Here is a 21,186-nt window from a genome sequence, read left to right on the forward strand (position 1 = left end):
CTGACAGTCTGGCCAGGCTACTGGAGGGGCCAGTGAGTCCCAGCTGCTGGAAAAGTGTAAGATGTAGACCCTAAAAAACAGGAATTACCAAAACAACATGCAGACCCCTGGCACTCCATAACATGGAGCTCAGGACTACAGGAGCAGATCCTGTTAAGCAGCAAAATTTCATCTCCCCTAGCATAAATTTGGTGTTATGATATATAGACCAGCCCTGAGCCGTTAGCTTTAAGTGATGGAGTGTGTAGATAAAGGCACCACAGAGGTGGTATAGAGTTTTGTTACCATGCAACTGTAAGCCATGTTCTTAAAACACTTTCCTTATTTTGTTATTATGTAAGTTTTATTGCTCTGCTCTTGCTTGTTCCAAAGGTCATTTGCTGTTATCATTTCACCTGAGTGGGCACTTCTAATATTAACTAAAGACATAACAGGAGTTAAATGGGTAGTTAACAGGCAGATAAAGCATTATGTTACAGTGCACATCCCAGTTCCTGCCACTTGGAACACTGACAACATTTTAAATCTGATCACTGCCAGAGCTTTGCTCCCATTATCTACAAGGAAGTACAAAAGAATTTAAGGCAGGTGTGACCTGCTGTCTTCAAGTAACAGTGATGCTGGAGAGATCATGCAGAGAGCTTGGCTTCAATTGCTGTTCCTTGACAAGTCTTGTTTCCTTCACAATACAAAATTGAAATACAGTATAAAAATACATCTTTTCAAAGGGTCCAATAGTTCCAAGTCAAATTTCAATATTACAATGCTATAATATTTAAGATTGAGGTACATTAAGAGTGCAACTTCTGCTGGAGTTTCTTCAGGATACCACATTCAGTACAAGAGAGAGACTAATATTTTCCTGTTGCTTCCCTAGAGAGGCTGCACTTTAGGTTAGAAGCGTTTTGCTTAATGTCTCCCATTGTACATGTAATCCAGAGTGTTATTACTGATACCCTGGGTTCCTCTGACTGCAGGAGAGTGAGTGAGATTTCCATGATTCCATGATTTACAGACACTCCTTGAATACAGCTTTTACAGTTGAGAATGAGCTTCAGCTTCCTTTTCATTGGTGTCTTGATCCTTCTTGTCTTCTTCCTTTTCTTCCTTGCTGAACTGGGCTTCAATCTCATTTGGATCAATATAGGTATAAAAAGAAGCCATGATAGCAAAAATGACGCAAACTACCAACAGCAGGGCAGCAAACAGCACATACTCTGCCCACTGCAAAGAAAAAAAAATAATGCAGAATTTATCCACCAATATTCACTTGAGTATTACACCCTTTTAGTATTTTCAGGAAGGAAACTCAGAATGTGAAACTGAGCACACATAACAAGTATCATATGGCTTACAGGACTAAGTATGAATTAAACATATAATGCATATTAAAGCAACTCAGAATTGAGGCTCTTTCAGCATTTCTATCTTTACTGAAAAAACAAAAATTCTGTAAATGCTGAAAAACTCTTCAACATCCTTTTCCTGGAGGAAATGGGAATTGAGTGAAAGACTGAGAAGGAAACTCAGCTCCTTCCTTTTGGTCAGATCTCTAAACCAGGCTGGCAATGCTTCTTCTTACAGCTGATCTAGTAACCACAAACGTGGGCAGAGATCAGAAAAGCCTCTATCTGAAAAGCCTCAATGTCTCTGTTTCATGCTCTTTCTGATTTAATTTAGCATAAACTGGGGACTGCCAGAGCTGTTTCAGAGACAAGCTTTTCCCTCTCTCAGATAGCTATTTGAATTCATTACAGAGCACCACAAATAAATAAAAAATCTTGTACAACTGCTCTTCACCAGGACAGACATAGTTTTTATGCCCCAAATAATGAGATTTTAAACCAATGAAGCCAGAAGAAGGGATGTGGCAAGGCTCTGGTATGCAGGTGAAGGCTCATTAGCAATTAACAGAACTTTGGTAGGTTTTTTCCATTCATGCAGAACTTGAGCTCAAAAGTTCACAGACTTTCTACACCATGACAAAAAATTTACTGCAGAGATGCTAGAAACTGCTCCTTGTAAGCAAAGGGGCCTGGCAATAAGAATTAAGGATGGCAAGTAATAGGCAAGTAGAAACCTTTGCAGAAAAACAATTTGTTTTATCTGCCATCATTTCCCACTGGATTAGAACTGCTTTTACCCAGTGCAATCTAACAGCACACCTACTGCTTGCACGCTTACCTGCTGTTGGATTGCAGATACCCCAGCCACAATAAGGACAATTATGTTACCAACAGCCACAGTCAGCAGCCATCCAGCCTGCAGCACTGACTTCATGTTAGATGGGGCCTGTAGGGACAGACATTTAAGTTTTGGTGGTATCATTTATTTTCTGATGCATTTACTGTAGTCTTTACCTTACAATAAACACTGTTTCTCTGTGGGAAAACAGGATTTCATGGTTTGCTAGGTTTTGGTGGTGGTTGGGGCTTTTTCTAAATTTATTTTTTGACATTAAACATTGCTAGAGAGCTAAACAGGTCCAGAGAAGGCTTTGAGGAGCAAGAGACCACTAGCACACTAACTGTAACACCTTTTACTTACACACACCAAGTAAGTAACAGGTGCACAGGTGTAATTTTACATCTCAGGAACATGTGGCACACATGACATGAAGAAATTGAGTGCATCACCTAGCAAATCACACCTTACAACATGTCCATCACTGCAGTTTCTAGATTCAGAATGAAGAGAAGAAATACACACAGCTACTAAAGTGGACTCAAGAGACAAAGGAATTCAAAGTGTTTAATTATAACACTAATAAAAGCTAAGAAAAAGGCTTTATGGAGTAAACTGGTGGGGAGATGAAGTGTCACTACTTCCTCATTTTATTTTTGAGAGCTCTCCAGTTTGGTTTTATTGCAGCAGTACAGTTGCACTTAGTTTCAATAGAAATTTACATGGGAGGAGGAAATTTGAGTACTGTCAAGTTTTCAAATGATATAACTCAGCATAGGTTCATGGAAAACACCAAATCCTTGGCTAAACAGGGCCAACTTGCATCAGTCTATACAGTCCTTCTAGGAGCTGTGAGGGACATAGGGGTCAAAGCAGCAGCACAGAGCCACCACTTAAAAACAATACAACGTGGAAGATCTTAACTTGCACCAAGATTCTTAACTCAGGAAGAGGAATACCTACCTGTGAGTATGAAAACTCCAGCCCAGTGACAGAGAAGAGAACTTCTGCACATGTAAGAAGAAAATACTGAGGGATCTGCCAAGCCATATGGACTGTATTTGGTGCAATATCTTCAAAGTGTGTAATGAAAAGGTTTTTTTCAACACACTAAAATTAAAAATAGCATGTTAGGAACAGTAATAATGAGTGTGCACAGTTAAGGCATTCTAAGCCATTCTATAATCATATAGAAAGTTCAGAGTAAATAACAAATATTGCACATGAAGCACTGCATACTGCATAGTTATGAAAAATAGCTTTTTTACAGCAGACTTCATATGTTATTACCGTAACCATCCTTATTTTTATAGTTAACAATGGCTTTGTGTCCTGTTAAGGATACCAGAATTCTACCCAATGTACTTAAAGACAAGAGGAATAATTCTACAAGTGTTTTTTTAATTAAAAGAAAGTATCAACATGGAAAGGAATTCTATATTGTCCATGCAACAAGTGGTAACTCACATCATCAAGTGAAATGGTATAGGCAGCACCATATCCAAATTGCTTTGAATCAACTGTACAAGTGTCCTGAGGCGTTGTAGCCTTAATGGTATATGACCTGAAAAAGAAAAAACCCAAACCCCACAGTTCAGACCATAGGTGCTGTCAATTGTGTGCAGCACATAATTTAAAAAAGCTCTTTGCCCTTTTCCCAAGGACAAGTATGTGTAGGAGATCAAATTAGGATAAAGGAAATGCTTACCAGCCTGCATGTGGAATGATGCTGTAATTACTGACAGAAAAAGGTTCCAGTACGCCAAAATCCATGTCACCCATAGTAACATTGACAGGAAAACTGAAATTGTTTATGAACCTTTAAAATGGAAGAGTGATCAAAAGTGTGAATAAATACTACACAAAACATACAGAAGTCAAAGAATCCAGGTTTTACTTTCAATCATATATTGGCAGCACAACAAGTATCGAGTCTTCCCATCGAAAGCCTTTTTTTTTTTAATCAATTAACATTTTGGAAAAAACTCTAAATCTCCTAGAAACGTAGCTAATACAAAAAGCCAGTTAGATCCCCATCAGCCCACTGCCTCAGAAGAACATCAAAAGTGAGTCACTACTACAACCACTAGGAAATGCATCTGCAAGTGGGAGATGCAGAAGAAAAGCAGAGAGGGGAAAGGTAATCTTGGATACCTCTTATGCAGGATTAAAAATGAGGTATAGATATGTAATCCATGCCATTTGTTCAATAAAAAAATCTAGGCAATGGAATGAAGCATACACTTCCAATTTTAGCTAAATTACACCCAAGCAGGTGTGCAAGATAACTTAAGTGAATGATGACTCAGACATTATCCCATCCCCTAAAACGTCAAGGGAAGTGTCCAGCAAGATGTGAGTTCCTAAAGTATAGAAATCTTTATTTCAACAAGAAGAGGCTACCCAAAGACAGATTGAAGAGAGAGTCACACTACCGTCAAAATTTAGACAACAAAAAAAGCTGTACCTGACGAGGCTTTTTCCATCTTCTGGTTTTGATGTGACATTGTCCTCTACCTAGTGGAAGAGACCATTATCAAAATATGTTCTTGGCATCAGAGAACAGCTTAAACATGCACTATTACACAGCAGTGGGACTTAACAGAGGCTTCAGAGCAAGACTCCAGACCTTCCTCTTTAGGTCCCTACTAGAACACACATCTACTAGCAAACACTGTATGACCACACACCTAAGTCTTGGTGAAAGTGTAGTTGTCAAGGTACATAAGAAATTGGTAATTTTTTTTCTGAAGGACATCCTGGTGTACTCTCTGCAGCTTACCAGTCTTACTGGTCCAGCAGAGACAAGGAGAGACAGAAAACAAGACAGTGGAAAAAATTGATCCAGAGCTTGTCCTCTGAGCCTCACACACTCCACACAGATCGTTGTCAGAACATTGATTCATATCTTAAGAAATAAGCAGACTTACCCAAGTAAAATTGATGTCCATTGGAACCCATTTAAATGCCAAAGTGTAGCGTTGTCTCTCTAGCAGCTCCAAGTGCCTAGTTTTATTTTCATTTGCAGAAATTACGTTTAGTGATAGCAGTTTAGAAGTCTCAAATGTCATGTAGCCAGTCTACAAAGACAAATTGCAATGGATTTCTGTGCAACTGCGTATTTGTCTATTGAGGGAATGTTACGGGCTCTGGGAGGGTCAGAAATTTACACATGTTACTTCTGAAGTGCCAGAGATCATGAACATCCCCTCATTTTCATTTTTGATTTGTTTTCTACATCAAGCATTAATTCCATTTGATCATGATTTTTTATTAGTTTAATTTGTTACACAAGCTCCACAGTTACATGAGCTTCCCACAAGCATTATGGAATAGCTCCTCTATTTTCCTATTTCTTGCTCCAGATAAATCAGGCTTACCATAAACACCCAGTAAAATTTTATTCAGCTACAGAGGTAGGACTAGCATAAGATGTGATGCAGTATTTTCCAAAAAAAGCAGTAATGCCATGTTTTAAATATTCAAAACACATTTATTCAACATAAAATACTTAAACCATTAACAAACATGTTAGTGCTACACTAAAATAGGCTCTTTGTTTTATGGGATTATCAAAAGCACTTTATAATCCACATCTGGATGATAAAGTGTCTGTAATAGGAAATAGAGCACTCTATACCTTTCATTTTCATGTGTGTACCATGGTACATCAATTCCCTGTCTGTATATAGTGTGGGTGCCCTTATCTTCTCCTCACAACTCTGTTCCTGTGTGAGGCAAATTTGGAGGAGGTTGGAATAAGAGCTCTCCTCTTCGAGAGAAACAGAGCTGCAGGCTATCAGAGAACACACATTCTAAGTTTCGTTATCCAAAACATCCATCAGAGCCACCACATTTTGCTGTCAATAGAACTACCAATGCTGTGCTGTATTAGAACCTGAATAGTTCTTTGGCAGCAAAACATGAAGCCTAATTTGTGATGTGGCTACAGAAGAAGTTCCCTGTTCAGGTAAGTCATTCCTCACAGTAATAGCAGCAACTCATTAGAGCTGAATGGACATTAACTGCAGGAAGGGGCCACGTTTAAGAAATGGAGCCTTTTTAACAAGAGTGAAATTTTCATCTAGTTCCAAGTTACTTAAGTTTATTGCCAGAACTAAGTAGTAATACTTCAAATATTAACATAGTTACTATTTGTTCAATCGCTGTGTTTTCATTAACAGTTCATTACACAATTAAAAAAAAAAGAAAAGAAAACATTAAAATTATTAGAGTAAACATGTCCTAGAAAACAATCAATTTTGAACCATTCGTTAGAATTACTCTGACTTACTCCATTCATTTTTTTCAGCCTAATTAATTTTAATTATTTTTTAATATTCCACACCTGCCCTTACTTACTTCTGTATTAGGTTCTACCTCCACACTCTGAAGTTGAGGCTGGAACTGAACTGTTGCAGGAACAGCACCCAGATTTATTAATTTAATTTGAGTTTGCCCAGCTGCAGGGAAGACTGGATTGTGGTTCTATAGGACAGAAAAAAAAGTAAAATCAGTGCTCAAGGTCACTTGGAAAAATTACTATAATTACTGTAATCTTTAATATTTCATGTTGAAGAGGAGCATTTGCCGGCTGCTCTGTGACTGTCTGACAGAGGAGACTGGAATCAGGTTTTGTTACTAGTCTCATGAGTTGCCTAAGGAAAGATGTCTCTCATCCTCAACAGACACCTCTAGACAGCTGCTCAGATCTTGGGATGCAATGGATCACCACCCAGAGGTGTTGCCAACATCCCGGCTACAGGGGAAAATTCATTGGGCTCAGGCATGGCAGCTCCCTTTGGGGCAAGGAAGCTTAGGGGAGACAAATCCTTCCTTCCACAAGTGCCATCTTTGCACCTGCTGTGATGATGCTTCCCAGACTGTCACACTTCACCTCCAGTCTAAATCTCAGAAGAGGTCAAACATAAAAAGGTGCCCTCTGGTGGGCCAACCAAGTGTCTGGTTTCCAGCTTTTAGTCTCAGTTTCAAGAGTGAGGTTGCCTTTAATGCATGATTTGTACTAACTGCAATGTGGTGTTTTGCAGAATGGTGTTTGTTGCTTGCTAATTTTACTATGCTAACAACAGTATTGCAATTTATTTCCCCTCCCTCTACTTCTATGCTTACATGATTGGCTCCAAATTTAGCCTTGGTACATTTCCCCCTTAAACACACCTTTGTTTCCCCTGAATTAACAGCTAAATATTAATAGTAAATACTTGCATGTGGCTGAACTTACATCTATTTGCACTTGCACGAGGGCAGCAGCAACAAAAGCCATGGAGCCGAGGAACATCCCCACAGTCATCTTCTTCAGGGGCCTGGCACAACAAAAGACACAAGAGATTCAAGACAAGTGACAATTCAAAGCTTCAGCTACTTGGTTTTTTCTTTCCACTCTGGGAAACTCAAATGGCCACAACTAGCACATTATCACATTTTGGAGGGCTGATGTTATTACAGAAAGTGTTCTGCTAAGATGGGAACCTCTCAATTCATAGTCACACTATCAGGAAATACATCTTTCCTGCAGCATCCTAACAACCTGTTACTCTGCATCTGCTGGGCTCAAACATTGACTGACCATGATTACTAGGTTCCTGAAAAAATCTGGTTTTGCAGGAAGAAGAACCCCAATCCAATACAGTTGTTAGCTGTAAAACAAGAAAGAGGCAAGAAGATATGCCTTTAAAAACAGAGTAACAGCTTATCTCCATATTGCTATGCTTAAATAACATTGAACAAAAATGGTCAGGGAAACTTGTCAAATTAGGAGACCTCTACTGGCATGCAGTTAAGCTGTAATGATAGATTTAGAGTGTATGTGTCATTTGTGGCATCATTTATCCAGTTCAGAATCTGCACAAATGAATGACAGTGTTCCCAGCATAGCACACACCCTAGATTTTTAACAGCTATATGGAAAAACAGCAATGCACTTTAGCTGTTTGAAAATTATCTGAAGAACTGTATTCTCTTCTGCCTCTCCAAGCATTCTTGCAACTGCCAGACACTTCTTTAACAACATTGAAAAATAAAGTGGAATACCCCCAAAGCTTCACCTAGAAGGATTCAGTAAGTTAGACTCCCAGCTGAGACTGAAGAGGAAATGTTTTGTGTCTCAGTTGCTTTTTAGCCCAAAGCATGACAAATGCCAAGGATGTATGTTGTACTTCTACCACCTCTGTTCTTCAGGAGGGAGAAGGGGTAGATATAAGGGATATGGAAAGCAATCAAGACCATCTCTCCTGCAATCAAAAGATTTTTGTCCTTAACTGAAAAACATTGTCACTCTTCTCTTAGATTCTCCTCTTATAATCTGTGATGCCTCTACATACCACTTGCAGTATTCTGGGTTTTTTTTATATTTTGTTGAAATATTAAACCATTTTAAATACACTTCTCTTTCATCCTTAGCTGAATGCTTGCTCTTTTCTTACATTAAGGCTGGAAGAGCCAGTTACAGAAACCAATAAAATGAGCCTCTGTTGAAATCAGGTAAAAACATCAACTTACGTAAAATTCAGCTTGCATTTCTTGATTAAAGGATAAATCAACGAATCTGCAACTGGGACCATTATAACAATCAGGATTGGATTCACAATCTGGGGAAGATGAACATGAGAAAAAAATTAAATATTTTTCAAAGTGCTTTTTTTAAGTGAGGGCAATATGTATACAATCTTTAAGAAGTACTTGAAATTTGTAGATAGAAAATTAGCATACCTGCATTTGGTCTGGTTGAATTTTAAAACCCTGGTCAAGAAAAAAGAAATAACTTTTAATATTGTGACAACAAATAAAACGGGTCTGAAAAGTGGTAATTAAAGAAAAAAATGAATAAAAAGTAACCTACAAAATCCCCATTCATTGCTGTGGCTTGCAGTGTCCATCTTGACCCCTTAATAAGAGAAGAAAAAATTAGATGTCACAGTAAATCAATGTTCTCAAGTTCTTTTTGAATTGTTTTCATAAGTGAAGTGTTGGAAAAGACATGCAATGCAAGAAAAAGTAAACCTAGCTTCCTATGGGAGTATTCTTAGTCTGCAATGTAAACCTTGGAACAAGGTGGCCCATTCCACTTCCTTTACTTGTTTTGTGAAATACAGCAGAGAAGAACTTAGATGCAGAAATCAGCTGGAGAGAGGGCAGGGCCTTCCTCTGCAGGGCACTGCTGGGTGCTGGGCACAGGAGCCAGCCCAGGGCCCGTGTGCCACTGGCCTGAGCCCCAGCAGCCCCCACATCCCACTCACCCAACCTTCCTTCCTTCCCAGAGGCAGAGGACAAGCCAGGGCCTGACCTGCCTGGAGCCCCCTGCCCCAGAAAGTGCCTGTGGCTGGCACAGGCGGGGCAGACTTCAGGCCTGAGCCCAGGATGGGACAAGAACGCTACTGCTGCGTCTGTGACAAGATCCTTCAGCCAGCCTCAACAGAGCACTGCCCGAGATATTACCCTGGGAATGAGGACTGAGCTCTGAGTTTCACAGCAGGAATTCAGAGCTCCAATTGCAACAGGTCACACTGGCAGCTACAGCTCACAGGCACTGCACTGGAGCAGTAGGACATGGGGACTCTGCAGCAAGCTCCCTCCCATCTGACTTGGATAAGGCTTTTAAGCCCTGGTTCTCTCTCAAGCATCTTCCTAAATTCCTACTTCAGTGCTTCACACTAACTGATGCTTTTGTGGGTCTTGAGCACCCAGTTCACCAAGTGAATGGGACTTACAGGATCACACTTCTGCTTGAAGGTGTAAGCTATTTATAACAATGTGTGAGTGATTAAGCATCCCGATCATTTAAACCCTGGTTCTCCAGCACATTAACACAAGCACCCTAAATTTCATCTGACAACTGACAATTGAAGAAACATTAGTGCTAAGAGAGCTTTAAATTACTGTTCCATCCCCTGAGTCCCAGGCTGATACAAGATTTGGAGAGGCCTCAGTCACTGAATCTGTCCTGGGTGTACTCAGATAAACTAAGATTGCCCCTGGCTGCAGATCATCCTGTACTGACATGACTCAGTGACTACTATTTGCAATAAAACAAGGATAAAGAATTTGTTTTTCCATGCTCCCATAGAGACTGACATGGCACAGCTCTAGTTACCAAGCCAAAGCATTTCTACTTACCTGTTGGTCAAAAACTGCCCAGAACATGGGGAGAGGGATGTAAAGGAAAAGCACCCTCAATACCATCTTTATCTGAGCAATCAGTCGTTTCTGCAGAAAATAAAAATTACACAAGAGGAATTGGTTCAAAAAGAAAGGGGATAAAAAAGAGACAGTTTCAGACTGCTACTGACATGACAGCAACAGGTAAAGACCCATCATGTAATGTTTACCCACACATCCAACTTTGCATGTTGTGGCTATATCTGATGACTTCTGTTAAAACAGTACAAAGTCTGCTTGTGTGTGTGGGAAGGGCTGCTGGTTAAAGGTGACTGATATCAGAAAGACTTGGGCCTCTTTGCATGTGCACTGATGGCAGCATGAGATTCAGCACTTAGTGAAGTGGGCATTTGAGCAATAGGCAACTGAGGAATTTCACATAAGAACAAAGCATACAGGCAAAAGGAAAATAAAGGTGACAGGTTAAGGTTTGTGCTGCCATTGGCAACAGGGCAGAGAGGATAGTAGGTAAGGGACAAGTTGGGAACTATGGCATACAAGGCTTTGAGAGTCATGATAAGAAATTGTAATGAGCACGGAGGTTTACTCCGTTTACTTACTTAAACTGTTTACTTAAACAGTTTACTCACTTAAACTGAAATTCCAAAGCATAACTCTGATGTTTCATACCAAGAAAAGTATTTTGGCCCTGTGCATGAACAATGACAGGCCGCATGGCAACATCACTTCCCTCTTCCCATCTGCAGCCATGAGATATGGGAAATAGAGAAGGAAAGATAATGCTTGCTCTTTCCCTAACAAAAAAACTTAAATGTTTGTATTTGTTTGGCAAGGGAAAGAACTTTTTTTGTCTCCCTTGAATTTCCCTGGACAGCCTACGATTACACAGAGCATTGAGTCACACAGCTCTACTTTCTCCCACAGGAGCTGAGGAGATAACCTGCAGTGACAGGAGAGCACTGAGGTTTGGCCAGGTCAGCTACTGAATGATGGAGAGGCACAAAACTATTTGCCCAGTGCATGAGGCAATGGATCAGAGCAGAGAGAAGCTGAGGGTCAGCAGATGTCACAGCACAGGAGGCTCCCCCAGTACTTACATCATACTTGTCACTTGCCCAGTCCAGCCAGTGCTCTCTCTTGGGGAACTCCTTGCTGCGATGACGAAACCTGTTTTTGATGGCAAACTGAGCAGAGACAGAATTATGTTTAGTGGCACTACAAATACTTAAAACTACAAACTGGTTTGTCATTAGAGATGATGCTCCTGCCTTCTTGTGTTTAGAGGGTGCTAAAGGTGACTCAACTTTTGTTACCCACTCCAGTCATCTAGGGGAACGTTGTTTTTAAGGCCTCACACTGCATAACCAGCAGAGTGTGCACTTGGGGTCAGGTGAACCAAACAGCTCAGAGCAGTCCCTCTCCATGTGGGTTGCTGTGAGGAGCTGGAAGATGTGCCCTCCTCAGACTTACTTATGTACAGCAGTAAATAGAGTAGTGTCATATGCACAGGTTTTCAAGGCTGAATGGCTGTAGGAGAGAAGCTCCTATGACAAGCTCCATCTTGTAGGTATGTCTCACATCTTGACATGGAATATACATAAATACGGTCCCAAGGAACTCCTAAGATTTTCTGCATGGAATAACATTTACAGCCAAGCTGGGCCTTCGGAGCAGCACTCTAAGTAATGGCCAAAGTCACCTACAGAGATTTGGTTTTGACAGTGCTTACAAGATAGGCAATAGGCTGAGCTGTATAAAGATAGCAGATCTGTAGGCATGTGTTGATTTGACACAGCCTGACTTTTAGTAGTGGGGGCATGCCATAGCTTCCACCATGCCTGACAGAGCCAATCTGTGATGGTTCTGAAGATAGACACACTGCTGGCCCAATTTGAGAGGTTGGTAATGCCTCTGTGATGACATATTTAAGAAGAAAGAACAGGTCACATGCAGTTTTTTCCCCACAAGTGGGGAAGCATCATGTTGGCACTGCCCACAGCAATACACCAGCTCGGTGTGGACCCTGCCTAACCACTCCTAACTAACTGCACTGCCAGCGGAAAAGGCAGGAGTGGTGAAGCAGCTTCACCTTCCCAGCACCCCACATGAAGAGAGACATTAAATTGCCCCAGTGCTGCCATGGCTGCCAGTACACATACAACAGTAGTGGGACCACATGGCAGATGGTCCCACAAGCAATTCCCCAAAGTGGAACCTAGATAAGATCAACTTCTCTGTGCTTCAGGATCCTGCAACAATCCTTGAATCACTGCAACTTGTTGACAATGGTACCTACAAGCAACAGTTTTTCTTCTAGTCAGAAAAGAGAAGGCAGTGAGGACATGAGGCAAAACAACATGGCAGCACCAGGGTCAGTGGAGAAGAAAGATGGGGAGGAAGTGCTTCAAGCATCAGAGCTGAGGTTCCTCTGCAAGCTGTGGTGAGGACAGTGGTAAAACAAACTGTCCTCTTGTAATACATAAAGTCCACGATGGATGCAGAGATCCACTTGCAGCCCATGAGTAAAGTAAGCCCTGCTTATACGGGAGCAGGTGAATGTTAGAGAAAGCTGTGGTCTAGTGGAAAATCTGAAAAGAGAGAGAGGGCCCCTGCTCCCACAGATAAAAAGAGTCCTTGCTTCCAAACTAGAGCAGCCTATCCTTAAAAGACTGCACCCTGTGGATGAGTGACCCATGCCACAACCAATTTGGGATGACTGCCTGTGGGAGGGACCCCATGACAAAGCAGAAAAGAGACTCCTCTCTCTGAGCAAACAGAAAAAGATCTCAAATAATAAAGTGACCAAGACTCCAACGCTCTGTCTAACTGTGCTGTCAGTGAGAAGGAGGGAGGGGCTGGGGGGCAAAGAGGTGTTTTAAAAGCTTATTTTTGCTTCTTATTGTCCTCTTCTGACTCTGTTGATAGTAAATATATTTTACACCTTTGTGTAAACTTGTTTTGCCCCTGGAGTGGCTTTTTTCCCCCCCAGCCCTTGTCTCAACTCAAGAGCCCTTCTTTGATCTTTTTCCCTCTCCTTTGCCCAGCTGTAGCAAAAAAAGCTAAGCAAACTATTGCCATGCGTGCCTGGCATTTGGCCAATGTCAAATCACAAAAATGGAAAATGAAGAAACTCTTACATGAATAAATTTGACCTCAAAGTTGAGGCTCTGCAAAGTTGGGACATGAGGTGCTATTCATGTAGATTCCACTCCTTTCCTTGCAGGATCACAATGATGTGCAACCCCCAGAATTTCCTTAATGCAGTGGGGATCAATAAAAGCATTGTAAATAATACTCTTTTAATAAGTAATAAGTTTTTGCTGATAAGATGCACTAGTAGCTCTGCTCTTGACTCAGCTCAAGGCATGTTTGTCTCTTTCTGCATAAAGGGGCACAAATGTGGAAGGAATGATTCCCACAAGTTGGGATAAGATTTTACATAACAATGACACCTGATTTTGTTTCCTATGTGCATAAATCCACATATAAATCAAGATATGCATAAAAAAGACACCCTAAATGTGGATGTATCAGTATGAAGCCTTCTGTAATAAAGCAAAAACCTTCAGAAACTTTCCTCATATTAACACAGACTTCTCAATTAGGCACATTTACAGAACAGCTTTAGGAATGACTGCCAGGGGTTTGGGGAATGTAAGCAGTACTTACTCCAACACATTTGGAAACTTCAAGCATTACATTTCCTTGTGGTTTAGCTTTCTTGTACATTCTGCTTCCAATTACAAACACAACTACAATATGCAAACAGAAAAGCAACTCAGGATTAAATTCAAATAGTGGCAAGTAATTAGGTATGGAAACTGCAAGCCAAGGAGGTAATCAGGGTGGGAATAAGCCTCCCAAGAAGCAATGCAATTGCCTACTCACATGCTATCATACAGTAAGACCAATCAAATTAATACCAGCAGATTGCTTCTATTCAGGACAAAAACCTAAATCTGGAAACTCCCACAGTGGGAGGTTTGCTCAACTGAGGGATGGTCAAAACGAGGGCATTTAGGACCTTGACTCTGGCCTTGCTGTAGGGGCTCCTTTTCAGGAGCTCACATCATGCAGGGACACACAAGGCTCTGCCTGAATGCAGGACTGGCCAAGGTGTCCTCTGCTCCCAGGCACGTTGCTCAGCCTCACCATCCCACACACAGGGCAGGCACAGGCAGAGCCCCACAGCCACCATCCAGCCTGGGCCGGGCTCACGGGCAGGGTGAGGGCACTGGCAGCCAGGTGGGCTCCCCGTCAGGACCCTGAAGGACAAGGACCATCAGGGATACTGAAGCACCTCATGGCACCCCCAGTTTCTTGGGCAGCAGTAAGGCTTGGGGAGTGACCTGTAGCACAGCTGGTAAAAATGCAGGTGTTTGAGAAGTACTGACATATCAAATACGGGATTTCTCCAGCTCAGGGACAATTAGTCACACAGTTTATAATCCTGGACTAGAGACAATATCCAAAACACACATTTTCTGAGAGTTCTCACCCTGCATTCAAAAGATCAATTTGTACACACCAGTAATCCAAGAAACATAGCCAGTAGTTTACATGATGTACAGAATTCAAGCATATATTCATGCCTCAGCCCAGCCCCATCCAACTCTCCTGGTAAATCAGACTCTTCAGTAAAAGTGAGTACATCAGATTAATCCCACCCACCTTCCCACCCAGGAAAAAAATTAAATCAAAAATCACAGAAATTCTCAGGTACTGGGAGAGGTCAATACCTGGGAATTTCTATCACACTGTCATTATTCTGAGATTATCATCTAATTACCAAGGCAACAGGATAGCAAGAGATTCACCTACCCAAGGCAACAGCCATGAGGATAGCAGGAACTCCAAAAGCGAGGGGGTAACATTCCTGTTTGCTATGAATGCCACACTCTGAAGCTGAAGTAAAAATAACATCAAATAAAAGTCCCAGTCAGCACTGCTGATGTTTTCCAAATGGTTTCTGGTCTTTGTATTCACTGAAAACTCTTGGGGGAACAACAAATCAGTCTACCAACGGCCTCAGAGTGAAGGATCAGTATCCAACTTATCTCTCAATATTGGAAAGGGGATTTATGTATCACAGAACAGTTCAAGTGGCAAGGGACCTCAGGGCATCATCCAGGCCAAGTGCCCTGCTCAGCTAGGGCTACCTGGAAGCAATTGTCTAGGAATGCGTCCAGATGGCTTTTGAGCATTTCCACAGATGGAGACTCCACAACCTCTCTGGGCAGCTTGTGCCAACTGCTGATCACCCTGAGAGTGAAAAAGCATTTCCTGATGTTCAGAGGGAACCTCTTCTATTTCAGCTCGTGCCCATTGCCTCTTGATTTGACAGTGGGTACCACTGAGGAAAGCCTGGCTCTGTCCTCTTCATTCCCCATCAGGGATATTTCTACTTGGTTAAAATGCCCCCTTTGCCTTCTCTTCTCCAGGCCAAACAGCCTAATGCCTCTCAGGCCCTCCTCACAGGAAATTTGCATCTAGTTTTACACTGAGACATGAAGAATTACACTAGAAGGGTCAAAAGCGTGTCCTTAGTGAGAAAGGAACTAGATTACAAAAGTTTTGGGCCAAGTTCATAAGCAAAGATTTTAGTGACGTAAGTGTAGCTTGTTGAAACAAAATCACAATCACCAGCCCCCTCCCCTCCTTGGCATTAGTCACAGATTTGACTCCCACTGACTTCAGCAGTACAAAATAAAAGACTCAACAAAATCATTACATTCTTTACCATACTTCTTCTAAAAGGAAAATTAGATAATATGGTTGGGGGAAAATGGTAGCTTGCAGATAATTCATGTCTTGATTTAGTTGTATAAGTCTTCTGGTCAAACCTTTCCGGGCTGAAACAGGTTATCACTTCCCTCAGCTCAATTTGTCATTTTTTTTCCAAGGAATTTTTCACCCTGTATCAGCAAGGAAGTAAACTACATGCTGTGCCTCATGCATATCTACTTCCTTTTTTGGGAAAGGATAGAATTTGCATTAAGCAAACATCTAAAACTCTTCTACAGAGTCTTTTCCAGTCAAGAAATCCAAAGGCCAGAAGTTCAGCCCAGTGCTTTTTGGGTTATTCCAGAATTCACATGCTGTTTCCTTGCTTTTGGGAAAAGCAGCCTTGTGAAACTGCTGGCAAGTGCATCCATACAGCACCATCTGTGCAAGCTTGCCACAGAAATCCATATGCACATAGGTTAGCAAATTGCTGGGGTTTGCTTAGGATCATGCTATTCTTCACAAGCAAAAGAGAACATAACTTTCTTATTTAACAAGATGAAAAATTATTTACTTGTCACATGGATTAATATATTCCCACAGGCAGAGATGCTTCTGTACTTAGCATGGGCACATTTCCAGAGGAGAAGGCTCTCTCCCCCCTTCCTTTCCCAGGAAGCAATACAATTCTATCAAGTGTGATACTCCACAGGTATTGGAAGATGTGACCCATTTGTACCTTAGTGGAATTACAACGCGCAGTAGGCATACAAGCTGCTAGCTCCAGCATGTCTTTTCAGATCTAGCACTTCTGGCCCTAAAGGCAATGAAGGTTTTCAACTGGCTTGTTTTTGAGAGAAAATCATCTCTGAGAAGCTGGATGACACACTGAAGACTATTTGCTAGATAAGTCCAGTGTGTCAGAAAACAGAACCTGAACTTTAACTGGACTGGACTGCAATCCAACACACCTTTTCTGGTGTTTAACAATCGTCAACAAACATGTGACCTTACCTCTGATAGTTGGAGTGATTAAAGTAGATAAAAGACTTCCAGCATTAATGGACAAATAAAAGAGAGAGAAGAAGGTACTTCTTTGCTTTTCCTACAGTAAAAACAGGAAGATGTTTAGAAAGGCTTAGCCACAACCACCTTGATGTGCCTAGATCAAAAAATCAGTGCCATTCAGACAATTCAAGACAAATAATTTACATGCTCCTTCTTCAGCTCCTCAGGAAAAACCATTCATCTATTCAAACATGTATAATATAAGAGTACTATAATAGTCAAACATTAGTTAGAGAATCTGTATAACTGAAAATCTGTAAGACATTGTTACCTGATCATCTTCAAACTGATCTCCACCAAATGCTGACACACACGGTTTGATCCCACCAGTACCGAAGGCAATAAGGATCAAGCCAACCATGGACAGAGCACTGGAACAAAGGAGAAAAGAAAAAAAACCCCATCATTTTGTGTTAGTTCTTAGCATACATAATAGCCTGGTTGAACGACAGTTGAAATTCAAGTAACATAAACTTAAGTTGTCCCATCATTCGCTTGCCTGGGACAAAAGTTATGTACAAGGTGACTCACATGTTCACTGCGATAGCATCAGGAGTGCCATCCTGGTTGTGATCCGTCAGGTCATTTATGGAGCCCACGGACAGCACTGTCTGCCCAATGGCATAGACAATGGACAGGTAGAGAATGGTCCTGTTGTCAAGACAGGAGATACATTTTATTCGATATGTTAACACACTAACACAAAGATAATTCCACAGCTTGTGCAGACTTTTTGCTTACTTTAAAGATTCCTGGTAATGAAAAAAACTAACAGATACAATGAGTTATGGACTGAACTTGTCAGAAGCCACTATAAAAATCAGGTCACATGCCACAGCCACGGTATTTATATTCTTTTTATTATTATTATTCTATGTAGCCTTTATTTAATAAGGTAGCCTTTAATTAATAAAGGCATGATAAAAAATGGATTCTATAGGTATCACTAGGTCACAGTATCTTAAGTGGTTGCCTTTTTAATGACCAACTCAAGAATGCTATTTTCATATTTTTATATGCTGAAGTTCAAATAGACTACTCTGCAAAACCAAAATCTGCAATTTACACTGATTTAAGTAGCATTAAGCATTCCCTATGCTATTTTAGATTTTAGTTGCAGGACTACAAAAAAAAAAAAAGAAAAATCAAAAATCTGCTTCAAACATGGCAATACCCCTGAAATACTGTTGTGAACAAAAACTCTATAACACCACCTTCTTCGCTGTAAGTGTACCAACATTTTTACACTCAGATCTGAGTAAGAGCTGCACTGAAGAGTGCAGGCTGCAGGCTTTCAGCCTGACTACTTTGACCAGGAGGAGCCTAGGGCAATAGTACTGCATAATTACCAAGTCTCCCACCCTGGCTTTAGGGTCCAGTCCTCTTTTCTGTAAGTAAAAGCACGTTCCATTTTCACTTTGTTGGACCCTAAGTACACAGCTGAAGTTTAATCCATGTTCGCTTGTGTCCTTAGGTGGGCCTCCATTCAATAGGCACAGACACAGGTCTCCAGGTTGGAGGAAAAGCAGGAGAAACACAATGCAATGATGTGAAATTATTAAAACCCCAGCTTTCAGGAGTGATCCCAAATCAAGTGCAAGGTAGGAGAATGAAGGACAATGCGCAAAGACCTAGAACAGCTATTTGACATAGGCAAGAGATCCTCACAGCAAGCTTGGAGCAGCGCCCTGACACTAGAGGGAAATTGAGCAAGTTCCTCTCACTTTAAACAAGGTTTCTCTGACTTAAAATTGACCTCATCTGTAGTGTAGTAAAAACAAAATCTATAAAGTGGGGCAACATGGAGTCTGCTCTTTAGTGGTATTTAATAGACACAGCTTAATGGGGTGCGCTTTTTTATAGCACTGCCACAGAGTTGCTTTATTTACCTAGCAACCTGAGGAAAGTCTCCAATTAAAGTTGAAACTGAGCTAATCAGGAGTGAAACTTCAGGGTTTTATTTGTGAGGCTTATAAAGGGTTTTATTTGTGAGGCTTATAAACCCATTGCAAAGACTTACATAATTGACACTGCATTGATGACACACAATTAAAAAAATAACTGTGGTTTCTGTACTATTTTCTCTGAGAAATTCACACCCCACGATCTGTGAGCAGGTCCCGTGACACTTCTTGACAGGCATCGCACCAAGTACATGGACTGTGGAAGATTGGAGCCTCTCCTTTAAGGGTCCTTAACAGTGCCTAGGTTATCTCCTCTTCCACTTGACATCATAGATATTTTTAAAAAATTCTTGTTTAAGCTTTCCTCATGACACCTTGCTGCATTTTTGGGTGTTAATACCTAATGGAATATCCTAAAGCATGTTTTCTCTTGTTTAAGCCATCCTAGCAAGCTCCTGTTAAAGGTCTGGGCCTTTCAGTTGCAGCACGGGCATATCCAAGTACTAAAGGAGAAGAGAAACGAGCTCTGGAAAGTTTCATCTTGATAAAACATGAAAAAGCCAGAATAAATTTAAAAAATAAACCATAGCATGTAGACAAGCAAGTGCACAATATGTTTAGGCTGCAATCTGTAAGACATCCAGCTAGTTGCAGTAAGTTTGCACTGCTCAGAGCAGCTGCACAGAGCTCACAGGGCTGTGGTTGCAGCCCTGGGCTCCCAGGGGCTGTCCCTACAGCGGAAGAAGACAGTGCAGCTGACTGCACAGCACACCTCTAATCTCTGGGAGACCTTTGGCAAGGTCTTACACTCATGGCTCATAACCCTCCATAAAATCTTTACTGTGCTTTTTCTCAGGCAAAGTAAACGCTTTTAGAATCAAAACATCGGGAAAGGAGAGAGAGATAAAGGTGTTGGAAATAAACTGGTCACATTACTAAGCACTGCAATGGTACTATCCTGACCAGTATCTATTTTCACAGCTTGGTGAATACTCTCCTTAGTTTTGCTTACGTTTTGCCCAGGTGAGAGAAAAAACATGCAGCATGCTCAGAAAGCAAAATGTTACCACCCTTGACCAACTAGCAGATCTGGAACATTTGTTAACTGACAGTGCAGTTTCAAGTCTGAGCTGAATCAGTGAAAACCTCATTCTCTGGTGAAATAAAACAAACTATCCTGGAGCAGGCAACACCAGCTCTGAAGCTGATGTTCACAGCTGCAGCTTAAGGTTATGATTTAAGTAATACCAGTCTCAGGTGAGCTTTCAAGATCTTTGGCTGCTTTCTGAGGAAGCACTCACTTAAACTTTCCCAGCCAAGAGTCTGCAATGATGGCCCCAAGGATCGGCGTCAAATAACACAGAGCAACAAATGTGTGGTAGATGGCCGTGGCAAAGTTGTCATCCCAGTGTAGGAAACGTGTGAAATACAAAGTGAGCACAGCTGTAGGAAGAACAACAAAACAACAGGTTAAAAAGCCAAGTCAGGCCTGGGCAACACTCAGCACAAGGAGACAAGGGACATACCTTTCATGCCATAGTAGGAGAACCGTTCGCAGAACTCATTGATGACAATGAAGAAAATGCTCAAAGGGAAGCCAAAGCAGAGCACCTGGAGGCAAGAGAGAATGTGAGCTCAGAGCTGTGCAACCCAGACTAACACTCTTCACTGCAACCCACAGCTCAAGCAAGCTCAACATGGACTCAGTGGGAGTGGGTAGGTACTCAGGGTCTGGAGGCTGCAAAGGCTTCTGAGGGATGACAGGATTTTACCTGAACCAAGAGTCAGTCGTCACTTTCCTCTCTTGGTCCCCAGAGGTCTGCACACCTCTCATTTTGCAAGAGACCTTCAGCAATGCTAGAAATTACCTACAAGTGTTGTACTATGCACATTTGAGGTCTCCAGCACCTAACCCTTACAGCAATCTTGACTGATATCTAAAAATATACAAAAAGCCAAAATGTTTCTGGAAAAACAAAAAATTAAAACCCAAGACCAAACAAAAATGCACCAAACCCCTGCAGTACACCTGTTAGAAGCTCAGGGCTACTTTTAATCACCTGTAATTAAAACAAATACACATTTAAACTTTTCATTCAGGCAAATCCCTGAGGAAAACTACTTATCCTTAAAAATATTCTGCCTGATGAAGAATCCTTCATTTCTTCAG

The 21,186-nt window shown here is 41.3% G+C and overlaps 1 protein-coding gene across 1 annotated transcript; it reads right to left on the bottom strand.

Moving 5' to 3' along the window:
- Positions 1–321: 321 nt before the first annotated feature.
- Positions 322–20,622, bottom strand: LOC134414662 (solute carrier family 15 member 1-like). The gene is made up of 21 exons (XM_063149577.1): positions 20,543–20,622; positions 20,318–20,459; positions 17,644–17,763; positions 17,384–17,483; positions 17,059–17,149; positions 15,142–15,225; positions 13,990–14,072; positions 11,418–11,504; positions 10,318–10,407; positions 9,044–9,088; positions 8,914–8,943; positions 8,704–8,792; positions 7,427–7,508; positions 6,547–6,672; positions 5,115–5,264; positions 4,652–4,701; positions 3,893–4,003; positions 3,652–3,748; positions 3,148–3,294; positions 2,185–2,292; positions 322–1,224 (listed from the first exon to the last, which is right to left on the bottom strand). Exons 1-21 carry the CDS (start codon positions 20,547–20,549, stop codon positions 1,036–1,038), a joined length of 2,028 nt encoding a protein of 675 aa, XP_063005647.1. The 5' UTR covers positions 20,550–20,622; the 3' UTR covers positions 322–1,035.
- Between the last annotated feature and the right edge of the window lie 564 nt (positions 20,623–21,186).

Source organism: Melospiza melodia, chromosome 2 (assembly GCF_035770615.1).
Source record: "Melospiza melodia melodia isolate bMelMel2 chromosome 2, bMelMel2.pri, whole genome shotgun sequence".
NCBI classification, from domain to species: domain Eukaryota; kingdom Metazoa; phylum Chordata; class Aves; order Passeriformes; family Passerellidae; genus Melospiza; species Melospiza melodia.